We start from the raw sequence: 17,400 nt of genomic DNA, 5'->3' as shown, positions 1-17,400 counted from the left end.
CACACTTCACTGCCCAGCATGGCTGCCGGTATCCTTCTCCCGGCAGGACAAGTCCACCCTCTCCCATCATCGAGTCTCTCTGCCGTTTCAACTATCAGCCTCCCTTCCATCCCCGTCATTCATCATCTCCAGATAATCCCTATCTCATGAATCAGTCTAATATATCCAACGCCCAACTACTCAATGCGTACATACCTCAACACCCTACAACACCTCACCAACCCCGACGTAACTGCAAAGACCCCCATGAAGTAGATGAACATACCTGCCCCACCTAAGAAATCCTGCCTCCATCTCTTCAAACGAACTTTCTGCTCCGGGGCCTTTGCACGCAAGTCGTATTTCGGCTGCTTGCGTCGAGGACTCCTTCCCCTGAGCTGATGCGGGGGCTTGTGCTGGGTGACTTGCACCATGCGCGCTCTTATGCGCCAGCTGCAACCAAAAAAGATCGGTTTGAACGTGGCGACAGACTGTGCGATCGTCGCGCAGGGATGAAGTGGCCGAGGCATGATTCTTGTGAACCTCCTCTTGCTAGCATTCCTACCGCTTTCAAGGTCACGGATCTAGGCGAAAAGAGGGAGATATAGAGGCTCGAAGCAGACTCGTGCTTTTCAACCGCTGTGATTGTCTGCACGAAGATCGACGTCACTTCACTCGTTGTGTCTGAAGAGCAACCCGATTCAGGAGGCCCCTTGGTGTAGTGGATGAGGGCCCGCCATTGCACCGAAACTGAGAGTCGTTCACCTTAAGACGCGTAAAAGTATCGAGAGTGCTGCTCATCCTACCCAGGATTTACTTTGTTGCCTATACTACACTATATAGCAGCACTTGGATACTACAGTACACAGAACACTTTTGACGAACCACAATGCCAGCCAGCCGTAATTTCATGACACAATCTCTCTCTCCCGAACGCTGCCCAACCCACGAGCCGACCTTGAACCACCATCCTCCCGTGAAGACCTACCAACCTAAACCCCCATAGCCCTAACATGCGTATCAAAAACCCCATTCCGCCACCCATCCGCCCTAAAATCGTCAACCTGCTCCGCCGCCCTATCCGCCTCCTCATGCCACGTCTTAGCAATACTGCCCGGCGCATAGACACCGGTGAAAACATTCTTCTTCACCCTACCACTGCTCGGCGCATCGACACCAATACGTGAGTACATATCCGGATCATCCGCGGGCGTGAGTCGAGCCGCCACAGCCTTAAAGAAAGTGAGAAGGTCATCTGGGTTGCTGATGCGAGTCGCGCGGAGCCGTTCCCGGGCGTAGAGGAGTTCGCGGTTGGCGGCGTGGAAGAAATCGGATAAGGCGGACGCGAGTTGCTTCTCCATGGTTTTGCGGATGATAGGTCGCAAAAGCGGTTTGAGCAGGAAGCCTAGCCAGGAGAATTTGCTCTTGCGGACGGCGTAGTTGAGTTTGTGGATGTGGACGCGGACAGCTTTGAGCGTGAGGATCTGCTCGAGCTTTTCTTTGCCGATCTCGACGTTGATGTGGATATCTATCCCCTTCTCGTCGAGAGCGAAGCCGGCGATACCTTCGTCTGCGAGGCGGAAGAGGCCTGAATGGGCGCGGAGCCAGAAGCCGATTTCGTCGGCGCGGGCGGAGAGGCCGTCGATTTTGATGGTCATGAGGGAGGTGGTGGAGGTGGTGGTGCGGAATCTGGCTTTGCGGAGCTCAAAGTCGTTGTATGTTTCTACCTTTAGGCGGTAAGGGAGGAAAGAGGTCTGGTTGACGGTCTTGCCGGGTTCGATGATGAGGTTTTCAAGGAGCATGTCGATGTCTGGGGTGCTGATTTCGAGGCGTGGGATAGGGATGTGTTGGACGGCGGAGATGAGGAGAGGGACGAAGACGTTGATGGCGTCTTCAAGCAGTTCTGGGTTTGTGACTGCGTTGGTGGGAGACAGAGTCGTGGCTAGTCGGGTGCTTGTTTCGATGAGGTTGTGGATGTCCTTGTCTTCGAGAACGCTGCGGAGTGTGACCTCGACTTGGCGCAAGAAGCTCTGGATGTCTTCGTTGATGCCACTACCCTCGCTAGCACTCTGGCTCTTCTCGCGGAGCTCCTTCAGCTTGTCTTGCGCATTGTCGAAGAAATCGGGATCCGTGAGAAGCTTTTGCAGCGAGCTGCCAACTTCTTGCATCATGTTCTCGAATTTGGGGTTTCCTTCTTTATGATCCATGACCTTGTGGAAAGCTTGCTCAGTCTTCTTCCACTCGTCCTTATCCCCGAAGCTCGTAACCAATACCCAAGCGTTCTTCATGGCCCGATCAAGCTCAGCATTTGTAAATGTATCCTGCTCAGCAATGTTCTGGACGTCTTCCGCAGCACGAGAGTAGATCACAGCATAACGCTGGATGAGTGTACCCAAGGTGGAAACAGAATCCGAATAGTCGTTACGCTGACGAAGCTTGATCACGGCCTGCTTGAGACGGTTGAGCATTGTCTTGCCCTCGTCGCCTTCCAGCTTCTCCTCCGTACTCTGAGCAGCAGTCTTGGCAACCTCGGCTGTACCATTGGCCACGACTTTGGTGACATCTGTGACCTCACCAGCCAGGTCTTGAGCAGAAGGTGGTGCCTCGTCTGCATCGTTCCCAACGTCGATTAACTTCTGCTTCTGCTTGTCCGAAGGCTCGATCTGCTTGCCAGCCTTTTCGGCTACCTGCGACAAAGTGAAAGCTGAATCTTTGAACACTTCTCTGCCCATGATGGTCAGGTCGTTCAAGAATAGCCGGAAGTCGCTGTTCGTGAGCAGCAGCGACCCGACAGTCTTGATGCTCTGATATGCAGCAGCCGTATCCGCCTTGGCTTTGGTCTTCTTGGCGCGTCGAGCAATATCTTCAGTATCGATCATAATTCTGCTCTTGCTCAAGTACCAGATCAGATCTTGGATCTGATCGCGATCGTTCTTGTGCTGCAGCAGGTCCATGAACTGCTGCAGCCATTGCCGGGTATACTTGACCAGCTTCCTCCCGCTCTCCGACAGCTCCCCATTGTTGGCATTGAGCACATCGCTGGCCAAGATGGTCCTCAGGTTGATGATGGTTTGCTCAGTGCTCGGCATATATCCCATCGACATGGCCCGGAACATTTGATAACTGTGGAGCTTGGCATGAAGCTGCTGCTGCAGAGCTGTGTCGTCATTGTACTGAGGCAGCAATGGCTCACGTTCTCCTGTACCGCCTGTCTTGCGTAGACCGAAGCAGTATGTTATCGTCTCCATGATGGACAATGGCAATGGCAATGGCAATCCCTAGAGAATTGTTGTACAGCGGATGTTCCTGCAAAGAGTCCAACCTTTCTTCACGTGCAAGAACCAAGGCAGCAGCAAGCCATGTTATTATGTCACCATGATTTAGACTTTGCTTGTGCCGCTCTACAGAAAGAGGAGGTGGTCGTGTGCTCTGTGCCTGCTTTGGGCTTGGTAGTGGAGCTGCGGCTAGGCCATGACGGCGGTTGATACTGAGCCGTCTACTCTTCTTCGCAAACAGCAGTCTAGACGTGGTGGTGGGCTTATTAATGAAGCTGGACCGTCTTCTGCACGTCAAAGCCGATCGACCACTAGTCCTAACCGAAACTCACATATAATGCCTCAGGCATTCCACTTTCGAAACTCGGCATAGTCTCGACTCGATGCCGACCGCTCCAACAATAATACCTGGTCTGCATTCTGTTCTTGCAGAGGTTGAAAACCACATATGCAATGCAAATGCAAGCACATCCTTCCCCCCGCTCTCTTTCGCCGCAACCCGGATGCAGAGGTCAAGCTATCAACACCTCCTCTAACCATTGCTGGTTTAGCCAACCCTCGGGGAAGAGTCCATCGGCAGCGAAACAAGCCACGCTGCAGGGCCGAAGCTCCAAAAAAAGTTCATGAAAGCATTGTGTATCAGAATCCAAAAAGTCCGACTGGTGAAGCTACACCGCAACATCGTCCCGTATCTGACCGCTCTCTGTATCACCCGTACTGTATGTATCGTCTGCTTCGAGCACACACCTCTTCGGCGTTCCGATAGGAGGCGGATAGTCAAATGTAAGAAGCATCGACTCCGCCTCCGCAGCGGATCTCCTCAATCGCATGCCGCATTATTGCCCCAGAATCCCTCCTCCCAATGCTGGAGCTGACCGGCTGAGCGTTGACTTGTTCAAGTCAACCAACCGTCGCTCTTGTTCGCATCCCGAGACCGTCTTATCTTGTTGTACTCCTTCGAGCACTGACCCCGTATCACCCTTATTGTTCTCACATCCCACGAAGCTGACAGGCGTGTGAGCAATCCAATTGTTCTCCGAATGGTCTGAGCTGCAGCAGGTGTTGCTATTTGCAAAAGCAGACAAGAGAGACATTCCAACTCAATTGCCGCCCGACTCACCCGATAAGAGTGGCGGTCGATCGACTGTACCCTCCCTGATCCATCTTTCCGCTACTAGCACTGCAGCTACTTAGTCAAGAGTGCTGCTGTCCCCGTATACAAGCAGATCTCTTCCTCCATGCTCCAGTCAGCTCCTCCTCGTTTGTACCGTTACTGTATAGCTACTACCAGACCTACTACCTTCACATCCACCACCACCACCACCACCAACCACATACCATCACCACTATCAGCCTGGTCGGCACCCCTTGCTAGCAACTACTTCAGCATGTCGCACTCTCGCAACACCTCCACCGCTTCCAAGACCGGCACTGGCAAGCATCCTCCCGCCAACCTCAAGATGGCCCACCACCAAGCTCCGATGCGCCATGTGGTGCCCGATGCCTCTGACTACGATACCACCCATTCGATCGAGGCCCGCAAGTACCTCAAGACCTACGGTCTGACCCCTCCCGGAGTCGACACCTACGAGAAGCAGAACCAGCGTGCTCTGGCCATTCTGAACAGCAGGAAGACACCGATTGAGAAGTATCAGTATTTGAGTGTATTGAGGAGCACGAATGTACATCTGTTCTACAGGCTTCTGGCGAAGAATGTCAAGGTAAGCACCTGATGAAACTCCACCAAACGAAAGAGGAAGGAACACTCGGGCTGACAAGATTGGATTTATTGCAGGAGCTCACTCCTCTCATCTACACCCCTACCGTCGGCGAAGCCTGCCAGCGCTGGTCTGAGCTCTACACCCAACCAGAGGGCATGTACCTCTCCTTCGAAGACCGCGGACACCTACACACCGTCATCCAGAACTGGCCGCACCACGATGTCGAGATCACCGTCGTCACAGACGGCTCCCGTATCCTCGGACTGGGAGATCTTGGTGTCGATGGCATGGGCATTCCAGTCGGGAAGTTGAGCTTGTATACTGCTTGTGCTGGTATCCACCCTCTCAAGACTCTGCCGTTGTGCTTGGACTTGGGCACGAGCAACAAGGAGAAGAGGGAGGATCCGTTGTATCTTGGTTCGAGGCGGGATAAGGTCACGGCTGAGGAGGAGAAGGATTTCTTGGATGAACTGATGGCTGCTTTGACTGAGAGGTGGCCTGGGTGAGTACAACCGACGCTGGCGAGGTCGAGATGGAAGCTGACAGTTTATCTAGCATCGTCATCCAATACGAGGACTTCAAGAACCCCTTCCCGTCGCTGGAACGCTACCAGGAGACATACACCATGTTCAACGACGACATTCAAGGAACCGGTGCCGTCATCCTTGGCGGCTTCATCAACGCCGTTAAACAGTCCGGCGTAGCACCAAAGGACCAACGGGCCGTCTTCCTCGGCGCCGGTTCAGCCGGTGTAGGCGTGGCGAAACAGCTCACAGAGTTCTTCATGAAAGAAGGCCTTTCCGAAGAAGAAGCCAAGAAGCGTTTCTGGCTTGTCGACAGCCAAGGCCTCGTAGCTTTAGACAGGGGCAAGCTCGCCGACCACAAGATTTACTTCGCTCGTGACGACAATGGTGGCAAGCAATACAAGACGCTTGAGGAGGTCGTCGAATACGTCAAGCCTACCATCCTCATGGGTCTGTCGACTATCGGCGGTGCTTTCACCCCTAAGATCCTGGAGAGGATGGCGGAGCTCAACGACCGACCGGTCGTCTTTCCGTTGTCCAACCCAAGCAGCAAGTCTGAGTGCACGTTCGAGGAGGCCATCAAATATACCAAGGGCAAATGCCTGTTTGCTTCGGGCTCGCCGTTCCCAACGTTGAACCATGCGGGCAAGGACTTGGTCCCGGGTCAGGGTAACAACATGTAAGCACCACTCAAAACATCACCTGCTTCGACGCCCTGCTAATATACTCCCAGGTACGTCTTCCCCGGCATCGGCCTCGGCGCCATCCTCAGCAAATCCGTCTCCGTCACCCAAAACATGATCTACGCCTCCGCCGAAGCCCTCTCGACCTCCCTCCTCAAACAAGAGATCAAAGATAACTGGCTCTACCCCGATATCCGCCGCATCCGCGACGTCTCCGTCATCGTCACGGCGGGCGTGATCCGTGCCGCTCAGGCCGATCGAGTGGATCGGGAATTGGCGCTCAGGCATTTGAGCGATGAGGATTTGGAGGAGTATATTCGGAATCGGATGTATGATCCTTATATCGAGAGCGAGAAGGTTAATGAGGAGATTCGGGAGTTGGCGGCGCATGTTATTGGATCTCCGACTACGGTTGGGGGTGCGCATGCGCATCAGAACGGGACAAATGGGACGGCGAGGAAGTCGAGTATGGCTAGTCGGCCGGGGACTGCTAATGGTCGTGCTTAAAGGGCATGATGTTGGCTTGTGGATGTGGAGGGTCTTTACGTGACTCTGTGTTTGCTACAGCGCGAGGCGTTTGGGTGTGATAAGCCAGATATACAACGGGGCTTGAAAGTAGAGACTCGTGAAGCGAGGCCATGGCATAGCAAGACGCTGTGGCAGAAAGGACAATGTTCTTGATATATCGTAGCCGCTGCGAAGGAGTGGGCAGGCAACAATATTCAGAGATAGTAAAGAGATAGATGGATATGAAAGCATCTTCTCCATTGAGCGCTACTACTCTGCTAGGCCTGACATGGTCGACTTCGATACGACAGCACATGTGAGGCAGAGGAGATAGGCCCAGGGCGATGAAGATTTGTACATTCTACGTATCGATCGAAAGGGTATCATACACACCGCCGGGCGTAGTATGTACAGACTATACAAGACCCGGCCCATCACAAAACCCACACCATTAGCATCACTTAGCAGTATAAGCCCCACTCGCAAGCTTCTTCACACCCCTAACCCCCCTCCACACTGCCGTCAACCCTCCAGCAGCCGCACCTTCCTCATCAGCAAAAGGATCCGAACCGTCCGCCGCACCGGAAGGCTGGCCCGAAACGCTCACAGCCAGCCCACTACCCAGCATCATCACCTCCTCCCCCCCAATCTCCCACCTCGCCTCCACCGAGCCACCCACAGCTTCCGAATCTGTAGTGAAGCGCGCAAGAAGCTTCTGTGGAGCGGACCCCGCCGAGACCGTGACGTCGCCTAATTGCCAGTAAATGAGGTTTCGTTCCCGAGAGAAAGATCCCATGGGTTTCGATTGGCAGCCGGATGCTTTCGCGCCGTCGAGTGTTAAGGCCAGGACGACGTTGGACAGGGTTAGACTCGTTCGGCCGTGGAGGTGGAAATCGGGGTGGAGATTGTACGCCACGATGATAGAGGCTTGAGTGGGCTCGATCTTGAAGGCTGGCGTTACTAGGAGTGGAGTGTGTGCTGCGGAGGCCTCGGACTGGATTTGGTACTTGAATGCCACTTGTGTCTTGGCCAGGCTCGAGAGGTTCAGGGTGTACTCACCCTCTTTTCCGGTGGCTGTAGGGCTAATGAAGGCAGGATTTGGTGCAACTTTTTCGAGGCTTGCAAAGTTCTCGAGGCGGATGGTTTCGCTGCCGAAAGGCGAATTGAAATTGGCTGGGTTGTAGGCCAATGCGATCTCGCCAATGAGGGATGAGCTTGTTAGCTTGCCGTTCTCGAAGCGAGCGCTGACGGTTTCGACGACGGAGGAGTTGAGACCAGTCTCTGTCAGCTCAGGGTGCTTCATCACTTGGCTGCTGGTGCTTGTGAGAGATCTGCCGGAGCGGATTGAGCCAGTGTCACCTGCTGCTGACTCTGGTCTGAATGGCAGCGGCTGGTTGGTGGTGGACGAGAATGGTGAGAAACCACCCGCAGCTACACCGGCCGCTGCTCCTGCTGCACCCACTGCGCCTACGACACCAATCGCGGCACCGGGAGACTGTGGGATAGACGGGAGGCTAGATTGATGCGCCGCTGGTGCTTGTGGGGGTGATGGGAATGCATCGCGAGCCTGCTCGGCCTGCACAGGAGCAGCGCTCGGTGGTGGAGCACTAGGCGGTGCGAATGTGGTTGGTGGCAAGATAGATGGCGACGGTTGCGCCGCAGGCGACTCGGTCATCGGCGCGCCTCCGGCAATGGTACTAACAGGGCGGTTTCGGCGGCCACGGACTGTGCCTACCTTACTGGCAACGAAAGGCGGAGGTGACTGAGAATTGTTAGCATGTCCCTTTGGGTGAGGAGGCACACAACCTACGAGAGTGCTCGCCATACTCGTCAAAGCAGCATGAGAATCAGTACTTTCATCCTGGATAGGTGCATTGCGGATATTGACATTGAATGCTGGCGAGCTGCCCTCTCCTGCTGCGGCCGCATCTGCTTGAGCCTGTGAGATGGGATCAAGAGTTTGTGGTGGAAGCGAGTAGCCCTCAGCATCGCGCTGCGTTTCCGCCATAGGCACCGGCTCAGGCTGAGTCGGCTTCGGGGGCTCCAGATCTGCCAGATCACCTTGATGTCCACCGTTCGCCATGATTGGCGGAAGCCGAGGTGCACCTTCGAGAGCGGATAATGCAGCAGCTGTGCCCCCATTGACGTGAGATGATTCGAGTCCGCGTGCAGCATTTGGACTCGTTGGCTGAGCAGCCGAGCTAGACTCGAACATCTCGCTGCCCATCCGTAGTGGCGGACGTGGTCTCTCTCGTGACGGCGTGTCGACAGAAGTCTCAATGTCGTCCAAATTCTGATGCTTTTGCTTGCCGAACCTGCCGCCGATGGAGTTAAAAGGTGACTTCGACTTCTTCTCGGGCGATTCTGCCATGGGTGCAAGACCAGGCGGCATCCTACTCTCGCGCTTTCTCCCGCCTACAGTAGTCCCAAGACGTTTCAAGGCACCACCAAACCGGCTCTTCTTCTTGTCCTCTTGTACAGAGCCAGATCGCTGACTAATATTATCAGACTGGGACAGAGTCGGCGCAAGAGTGTTGGAGTTCCCTGTAGGTGCTCGTGAGGCTGAGGGCGTAGTGGGCACGCTCGGTCGTGGCGCACGAGAAGCTGGCCTTGGTTTGCCTTGCACAGATCTCAGCGCAAAAGTCCTGATCTCGTCCTCGGTCTGCAGGCTGAGCAGAACGTTCAAGCAATGCTCTGCGGTCGTCTGATTCTTCTGTACCAGGTCCACCTCGTGAGTCTGAAATTGAGTCAAGACGTCGCGAAGTCGGTTTATTCGAGCCTCGTCCACAGCCTGCAGATTCTCGAAGACATATGGCGCCTGCGACTGCCATTGCGACTCGGCATGGTCAAGCTCGGAAGAAGCATTCGCGATCTTTCCAGACTCCGCGCGCTCTCCTCGACCCTGTAACTTATCTGCCTTGTCCTTTGCTCGCGTGATGTCCTTTGCCATTGATGCCAGATTGCCTTGTATGGTCGACATGGCCTGCATCTCGCGATTCGTGCTTACGAACTCACGTAATGGCTGCTCCACATCTACCTCGATCTTCGCGGCGAGCGAAGAGTGCGCATCCGCCGTCGTCGTGGCTGCTTCGGTGAGAGTGGTCCATGGGATAGAGAATATGCTGCACTCGTCAGCCATTCGTGTCCTGATATAGGTGCCATGATTCAACCTACCCAAGATCCACATCCTCAATCTGCTTCCGCGCGAGTCGCCTCAGTCCCGTCGAGTACTGCTCTTCCAACTTCCTCCTCTCCTGTCATACCCCATCGTCTCAGCCATGTGGACTCCGTGCCACTGCCAAGTGCTTTGCTTACCTGTAACCAGTCTGCAATTGCAGTATTCAAGCGCCCCACCTGCCGTACTCGATCATTAAGAATATCGACGGCCTGACCAGGCTGCAATTGTGGCTATGTCGAGGCAAATGTTAGCTCCAGTAGCCACTAGCTCTACGCGACAGCCGAATCCATGGGTTGAGATAGCTAATGCTTACCAGCATGGCTGGGTAATCCTGCCGTTCCATGTTGCTCATTATTGCGGTCGCCTCGACTACGCGCACAGAAAACAAGGCCTGAAACAATATCGACAAAGGCCTGCTGTTGCGCAAAGATGCTTGGGAAGCGTGAGATTGGGATGCTGTGCAGACGAGACGATACTGGGGATGTCGACAGCAGCTCGGCTGGCGCGGAAACTCTTCCCGAATGAGATTAGATGACGATCATTTGGCTGAAAGCACTTTCGTCTGCCTTTCAAGATCCACCATGAAAATCTAACGAAAAACCGCTTTCACGTCTACAAGAAGCCATGTGGTAGCACATGGCCCTGAAGCATGGCTGTAGCGCACAACGCAAGCTCGAATGTGGAACGCGGTGTTCGCTAGGCTTCGAGACCGATACACAAATCACCAACATAACGGAGAAGAGTACCTTGCACAAGAAATCATTTTGTAATCGTTGTTGTTGATTATTATGGTACACTAATATACAGACACTGCCGTGATATCATCAAAGCTCGTCAAGTTCATCTTCTCGCTCCCCAACCATCGCCATGCGAGATTGGCGACTTCTCCTCTGAGCTCGATCCCTCGTCATCCGGAATCTACTCAACATTGATGCGTTTGTTCTGCGGCGCGGCAGCTTTCGGAACAACAACGCTGAGGATGCCGTTTTTAAGGCTGGCCTTGACGTTCTCTTGGTCGACTCTCGACGGGAATTGAAAGACGCGCGAGAAACTGCCACGGCTCATTTCACGGACCCAGTATCGGCTGCGCGGTGTTGATGTCGAATCTTGTGGTTGAGCGACTTCGGTCGCTGGTGTGGCGGTGCCGACCGTCGAGGAAGCCTCGGTGTCAGTCGCCGTAGCTGGAGCATCTTCGTCTTCGACGCTGGGTTGATGTGACTTCTTGGTCTCAGTTTCGGCCTCGGTGATGGCGGCTTGCTGTGGTTTGTCCTCGATTGTGGCAGTCGGTCGCTGGCCTTCCTCGCGGACTGTCTCGGTCTGGCCTCGGACAGTCAATGTTTGAGCGTCAGTGAATTCGACTGAGATGTTCTCTTGCTCTACTCCGGGTAGCTCGCCATGAAGCTCATAGCTGTCGCTCGTCTCCTTGACATCGAACTTGGGCTGGAACTTGGACAAGCCTTGAGCAAGTGGTGCGAAGCCACCCTCACGACCCGAAGTTGAAGTCATGACGTGGTTGGCGTAGTCGTCCATCAGGCGGAACATCGGTGCGAACTCGTTCGCCACGATGCGTGGGAAGAGAGACATGTTTCGTGTGCAGGTTGGTGTTGCTGAGTTGACTTTGAGTACTCGGTAGACTTGTGGAAGTCGATTGCTGATGCGCGCAGATTGCATAGATGAGTTGGTGAGTCTTATTCTGATGATGATGGAGAAAGGTGTGCTCGACGGTCAGCTTTATACTGTTTGGTGGCCATAGTTGCCTAGTGCATCAGTAGCGACTGGGATATACGCGTATGCTTGGGAAGCATCGAGAAATGTGGTGAGCATTTCTAGAATCTACTGCTTTGTTATTCACTTACGCCTTCTTGTAGATTGTACCACGACTTTCTGGCACCTTCTTTGGTTAGCGCAAAACTCTATCCCGCCTACCACCCAGACCCACATTGGGCGTGGGCGAATCTTACACGGCCGCCGCAAATTTACTGTGCCCGGCTCGGACATATATCTATGACACATGATCGAAGATCCAACATGCAGACCGCCATAAGAAGGTCACTCTTGCCACACTGGTCACGTGACGGCTAGGTATTGAACACGAAACCAGTCACGATTCCACCGGATGTTGTCCGCCAATACATGTTAGCCATCATAGCTGGGGCAGATCTATGAGCCTGTAATCTTATCGCCTTGGTAAGGACGGGGCATGCCGACTGCTTGGCAGCACGTGCAGAAGTAGGCAGTGAAACCGTATCAATGTACCACAAAAACGACTTCAGAGCATCCACTTAAATATCATGATTGGTCAAGTTCGACCTCACCTACCGCTCCAGTTTCGACTACTACTATTGGTCTGCTCAGAAGCAGACTTAGCGTCCATGCCATCGAACGTGCTGGCACGGAACCCTGCCCAAAGGCTGTCGGTAGTTGCGTTTATAGTACCAGCTACTGCAGCCTTTTGGCCGTAAGTGTGAGAAGTCAGTGCTGGTGATGCAAGGTACTGGAGCTTCGGTTGCGAAGGTCAATGAGCTTAATGTAACGTCTGCTTATCGCTTTGTCCGAAGAAAACAGTATACCGGCCGTTCATATCGATGTGGCGAGAAGGAAAAGAGCATGATTATGCCAGTGCCATACGCAAATCTCACAGATCACTCGTAGTCGACCGGCGCTGGGTATCGAGCGTTGGCAGCTCGGTATTGGTCGGGATATTTCCTCGCTGCTCGTGCGTTGAGAGCGCTTTGGCACGTCAGTGGCCGGGTCGCTTCAGCATCGTACATCGCAACTTACTGAACTTTGTTCTGCGTCCACTCCAGATCTCGCTGGACATCCTTCGCTGCTCGCATGTCCTCCGCGAAGTTCGCTCGGGTCTTGGCAAGTCGCGCTCGAGCTTGTGCCTGCAAAGCTAAGATTTCACGGTTCTTCGCGTTGAGCTCGCCAGACCTGCAGATCGTTAGTGATCATTTTGCAGCTTATTGCACTGGTGGCGAACTCACATTTGCGCCTGCTTCACCAGATTTTGGTCCATCGGCAGCGGATTATACGCTTGCGACAGTCGATCGTTCATATAGTCAAGGAGATCGACGCTCGTCGCTCCAGTCGTCGATGTCTCATACTCGCTGCCTGCGTAGCTACTCGATGCTGCAGAGTAGAGCCCAGCCCCAGACGTCGATACGCTCTCCGGCCGCTCCGGCGGCGACGCTGATAGCTGGCTGTATGCTGACGAGTTGCGGGTATGTCGTGGTGTTAAAGCCGGATGTGCACCCTTCGTCGGAACTCGAATGGGCATTGAGCTTGTAGGCTGAGCCTGGTATTGGTAGTATGAGGCAGACATGGTCGACAGGTTGACTTGTCGCAACTTAATTAAGTAATGGGTAGATGAGAGTGTGTGGAGTTTGAAGCAGTGAAATGATAGATAAGGAAGAGGAAGAGGGAGACAGAGGAACTGCTCAACCATTCACCTCCCTATATATATGCTGCTGGCATCCCTGTCATGAGCATTCTTTCCGTCGGCTCGACGACGTCGACGCACACCCTCAGCAGTGCGAGCTCCCTTAGCCTGAACAATGCTGCCGTGTGATAGCTCGTGGTAGCAACACAAGCAGCGATCCCACAGACTCTTGCCGCAGCGGAGGCCATGGGCAAGCATGTACGTACTGATTATCGCCGGTTTCGTCCGGGCGATGGCATGGTCTAGACGAGCGATAGGGTTCACCATTGGCGTATTGGCAAAGCTAACAGGTTAGCTGCATAAGTGAGCTGAGGAGCTGTGGTGCCGTTTTTGCGGCATTGGTGGGTCAATGGGAAATGTGGTCCGGTATGAGCTGCTCTCCCTCCGCGATACTGCAAGGAGGCGAGGGCTTGTATGCACGCCGCAAACGAGTCTGATGACTCTAGCTTGATGGGTACAAGCCGAACCAGCTTCGGTGGGCAAGGTAGACATGGATCCCATGTCTGTCTCTTAGCTGGTATCATGGCATGAAGGAGCTGTCAGCTGCGAGGTGTGGATGGAGAAGTAGTCGAAGAAAAGTCCCGAGATATGGTAAGGTCTCGATATTGAACGCCACACAAGCACAACTCGTGGTCTGAGTTGCACGGCAGCAGACTGACATGCGCCCAGCGTCTGTCAAACATGCGTGTTTGGGCGTATAAATATCCGGACACCATGCATGCGTTTCTGTTGTGGAAGGGTGACGTTGTCTGTCAGGTTCTGAGGTAGGATAGCTCAGCAGGTAAAACGGGTGGGACGGAATGAGCGCGAACGCAACGATATCGAATGGACAGTGTTTTCGTGGGCACAGAACAGCTCGGCGTCAAACTAGGAGTGATACAGTCGTCTCGCAAATCGCCAATCTGCCAAAAGCTTCACACAAGAAGTGTTCGTAGGAGCAGATCAAGGGAGTTTTCGAATTTCTCAGTACATCCTAGCCTCGCTTATCTTTGAACATCAAATGTCCCACAACTTCTCTCGCGTAGTCAATATTGGGCTGCAACGCTTCCTCACTACCTCAATTGAAGAACGTCTACTGCACGCCCCAACGACGTGTCTTCTCGTCATCCACAGAAGCTCAACCAGTTGGTATAACAAAATCACCCAGAAGAGGACAGACGACCATGCGAACCCTAGCCATACTTGGGCACTGCTGCTATCGGCATGACCAGTACTTGGCTCAAGAGTGACCAATCGCTTCTATTGACCACTAGACAAGGGAGATGGTGAGGTTGGAAAGTGGTTCGCATGTTTCTATGCTATTTGGTTTCCATGGCCTTGCTGAGATCACGCACCAGCAGCATTATCAGCAATAGCCTCGCTCATGACCTCAGCAAATCTTCCAGGCCTATCCTGAACCTGCATAGCCGTCTGGATACATAATTGAACCTGCTGAATGCCTACCCCTATACTTCTGCCACCTGTGGTTTGCTCGATGTCACTGATTGCCCTCTCGATATCAGCACCGGCGAAAGCACCGGATTCTTGCATGATGTGCGCCAGCTCTTGTTGAGTCGAGACATTAGGGATGGGGATCTGCATCTTGAAATACAGCTGTAATTGCTGCAAGACGGTGCGCTCGGAGGTCGTCGCCATGACTAGCAGTGGTCGGCCTTTGGGAGGTTTGTTGTCCATAAGACCTTTCAGAGCGGCGAGGACGGCAGAGCTAAATCGAGGTCCAACTGGTACCCAGTCGACCAGCAATTCGATATTGTCCAGGACGAGGACATTGAGAGGTGATTTGTAGGCGTCTGTGAAGATCTTGCTGAGGTGCTGGATCTTCTGAATCTCGTTCATGCCCACCATGTCGACTGGCCGTACGAGTCGAATGAACGGGAACTCAGAATTCATGGCTATTTGTGCAGCGAGCGCTGTCTTGCCTGAACCGTGCGGTCCATGTAACAGGACCGAGAGCAACGGTGTTGTGCCCGTCTTGACCTGGTTCACGAAGTCGCGTCCATTCTCCAAGATCTTATCAATGTGTGGCGAGAAGTGGATGATACCACCCTCCACAGCCCGTTCGAGATCTTCTTCGCTTACACCGAACAAGGGGTGCACTTCTTCCAAGGCACGGAGGAAGTCTTCCATTCGTATCTGCATGTCTCCCACATCGTCTGTCAGGGCAGCCACACTGCCACCCTTGATATGTCGCTGTAATGCAAAGCTAGTCGAAGACTTGACCAGACCCATCAGCTCTGCACCCGAGAAATTGCGTGTCAGGTGTGCAAGCTCGGCGAGATCGACATCAGCCGCCAGCTTGCCGTTCTCACGCATCTTGGCTGTGTGAATGGTGAGGATTTGTTGCCGACCATGCTCGTCTGGTAGACTGATCTCCATGTGCACTTCAAGACGACCGGCACGCAATAGTGCTTCGTCGATCATGTCCTTTCGGTTCGTCATGCCGATGAGTAGGATATTGTTGAGTTGCTCCACACCGTCGAGTTTGGATAGCAGCTGGTTGACCACACTGTCACCAACACCAGTGCCGCCTCCAGCGCCTGAGCCACGCTGCTTGCACACAGCATCAAGTTCGTCGAAGATGATGATATGCAGTTCAGAATCGTCGCCCTTCTCCTTCTGCTCCTTCTCGGCATCGGCGAACAGTTTTCGAATGTTCTCTTCGGACTGACCAACGTACTTGTTCAGCACTTCGGGTCCGTTGATAACCTTTGGTTCTCTCGCATTCAGCATCTTTCCGATTTGTCGTGCAATTAGCGTCTTGCCAGTACCTGGAGGGCCGTAGAGCAGTATACCTCGGACATGCTGGATGCCGATCTTCTCTGCTAGACCAGGCGGCACGATACGTGAGGCGAAAGCTCTTCGGAAGATATCGCTGAATTCTTTGTCCAAACCACCAATACCCAGGTCCTCAAACTTGAAGTCCGGTCGTACCACCGAGTTTGCAGCTGGCCTGCGGTTCGAGCCTTTGAGATTTATAGGTGACTTTGCATCCTTGAAGTAATTGATCACAGTCTCCGGTGTTAGTATACCACGCGATCGTGCATCTGTTGATTGCTGTGCGCCACCGGTCGGTGCTCGAAGAGAGGAAATGTCCACCAGCTCGACAGTCCTTATGGTCATTCGTAGAGGTATACCCTGATAGTCCATAAGCAACTGTTGACTAGGCGCAAAGATCTGGTGCCGGAAGGTGCGCGTGAAAGCTTTGGCTAGCTCGTCCTGATCGTATGGTGCGTCTGTTGCTTTTCTGCCAGCAAAGCCAACCTCTACGTCCATAGCACCTAGATAGCTCTGTGCTCCTTGGCTGAAAGGATCATACGCTTGTACATCCACCGTGTCTGTCAGGGCCACGCCCATCCACGTCCGCTGAGGATCATTCAGACTGATCTGGCCTCGTGGGAACTGTGCAAGCGGTCGTGCCGATAGCACGAATTTGCCGTTGACAAGCAGATGCGTATCCCCATCTTGCCCAGGCGGTATGTCCTGAGAACTGACGGCACATATGTTTGAGAACGTGAAAGTGTTGTCAGGACTCTTTGCTGGCCGTAACTGTAGACTGCGGCCCATTGCGCCGCCAGTATGGCTCTTCTCTTGCTGTGCGTATGGATCTGCGAAGCGTCCGTCTGGTTGCCGTTGTGCTTGTGGCATTTGGGATCCCGGCTGTCGTGATGGTGCTTGTGGTTGAGGTGGTCCGTCTCGACGTGGTGGCTGAGGGAAAGACTGGCCGCGACCGCCGAAGAGATTGTCGCGATTGAACATGATCGCGGCTACTGTCGAGCAGGAAGGAAGGAACAAAGAACGGCGCGCTTTATTATGTGCTCGTGTTCCCCGTGAGAGGCCACTTGGTCGCTGCTGCTGCCTGGGATCTAATAGCCTTCGCGAATGGTTCTTGAGACCCTACAGGTGATGGTAAAAGGATATAATAATTAAATTGTTGCCTTGACAAATAGAAGCCGTGAGCTGTCAACGTAATGATACTCCCTGAAGTACGTGCCTTGGGTACGTCAGCGGGGAGAGCCACTGGGTGAACATGGCGGAGCAATATCGAAGGCAAATCCTGGAGGTGTACAACACAAGATATCAAGTCCTCATTA

General features: G+C 53.7%; 6 protein-coding genes across 6 annotated transcripts; 1 reads left to right on the top strand and 5 right to left on the bottom strand.

Moving 5' to 3' along the window:
• Positions 1–971: 971 nt before the first annotated feature.
• Positions 972–3,227, bottom strand: LTS14_003535 (uncharacterized protein; the record flags this gene model as incomplete). The annotated part of the gene is made up of 1 exon (XM_064836238.1): positions 972–3,227. The coding sequence occupies one exon, from the start codon at positions 3,225–3,227 to the stop codon at positions 972–974; it is 2,256 nt and encodes a 751-aa protein (XP_064696447.1).
• Positions 3,228–4,642: 1,415 nt separating this feature from the next.
• On the top strand, positions 4,643–6,689 carry LTS14_003534 (uncharacterized protein; the record flags this gene model as incomplete). Its single annotated transcript, XM_064836237.1, has 4 exons — positions 4,643–4,975; positions 5,050–5,477; positions 5,531–6,178; positions 6,233–6,689. The coding sequence occupies 4 exons, from the start codon at positions 4,643–4,645 to the stop codon at positions 6,687–6,689; spliced, it is 1,866 nt and encodes a 621-aa protein (XP_064696446.1).
• A 457-nt stretch (positions 6,690–7,146) lies between these two features.
• SYP1 (Suppressor of Profilin deletion) lies at positions 7,147–10,219 on the bottom strand (the record flags this gene model as incomplete). The annotated part of the gene is made up of 4 exons (XM_064836236.1): positions 7,147–9,811; positions 9,864–9,943; positions 10,005–10,097; positions 10,181–10,219. 4 exons carry the CDS (start codon positions 10,217–10,219, stop codon positions 7,147–7,149), a joined length of 2,877 nt encoding a protein of 958 aa, XP_064696445.1.
• Positions 10,220–10,785: 566 nt separating this feature from the next.
• Positions 10,786–11,451, bottom strand: LTS14_003532 (uncharacterized protein; the record flags this gene model as incomplete). The annotated part of the gene is made up of 1 exon (XM_064836235.1): positions 10,786–11,451. One exon carries the CDS (start codon positions 11,449–11,451, stop codon positions 10,786–10,788), a length of 666 nt encoding a protein of 221 aa, XP_064696444.1.
• A 1,058-nt stretch (positions 11,452–12,509) lies between these two features.
• LTS14_003531 (uncharacterized protein) lies at positions 12,510–13,192 on the bottom strand (the record flags this gene model as incomplete). Its single annotated transcript, XM_064836234.1, has 3 exons — positions 12,510–12,597; positions 12,649–12,801; positions 12,855–13,192. The coding sequence occupies 3 exons, from the start codon at positions 13,190–13,192 to the stop codon at positions 12,510–12,512; spliced, it is 579 nt and encodes a 192-aa protein (XP_064696443.1).
• Positions 13,193–14,635: 1,443 nt separating this feature from the next.
• Positions 14,636–17,065, bottom strand: SEC18 (transport between ER and Golgi ATPase protein; the record flags this gene model as incomplete). The annotated part of the gene is made up of 1 exon (XM_064836233.1): positions 14,636–17,065. One exon carries the CDS (start codon positions 17,063–17,065, stop codon positions 14,636–14,638), a length of 2,430 nt encoding a protein of 809 aa, XP_064696442.1.
• Positions 17,066–17,400: the final 335 nt, after the last annotated feature.

Source organism: Recurvomyces mirabilis, assembly GCF_035927965.1.
Source record: "Recurvomyces mirabilis strain CCFEE 5264 chromosome Unknown scaffold_7, whole genome shotgun sequence".
NCBI lineage: Eukaryota > Fungi > Ascomycota > Dothideomycetes > Mycosphaerellales > Teratosphaeriaceae > Recurvomyces > Recurvomyces mirabilis.
Note: the sequence above shows the minus strand (reverse complement) of the source record. Positions and strands in the feature narration are given on the sequence as shown.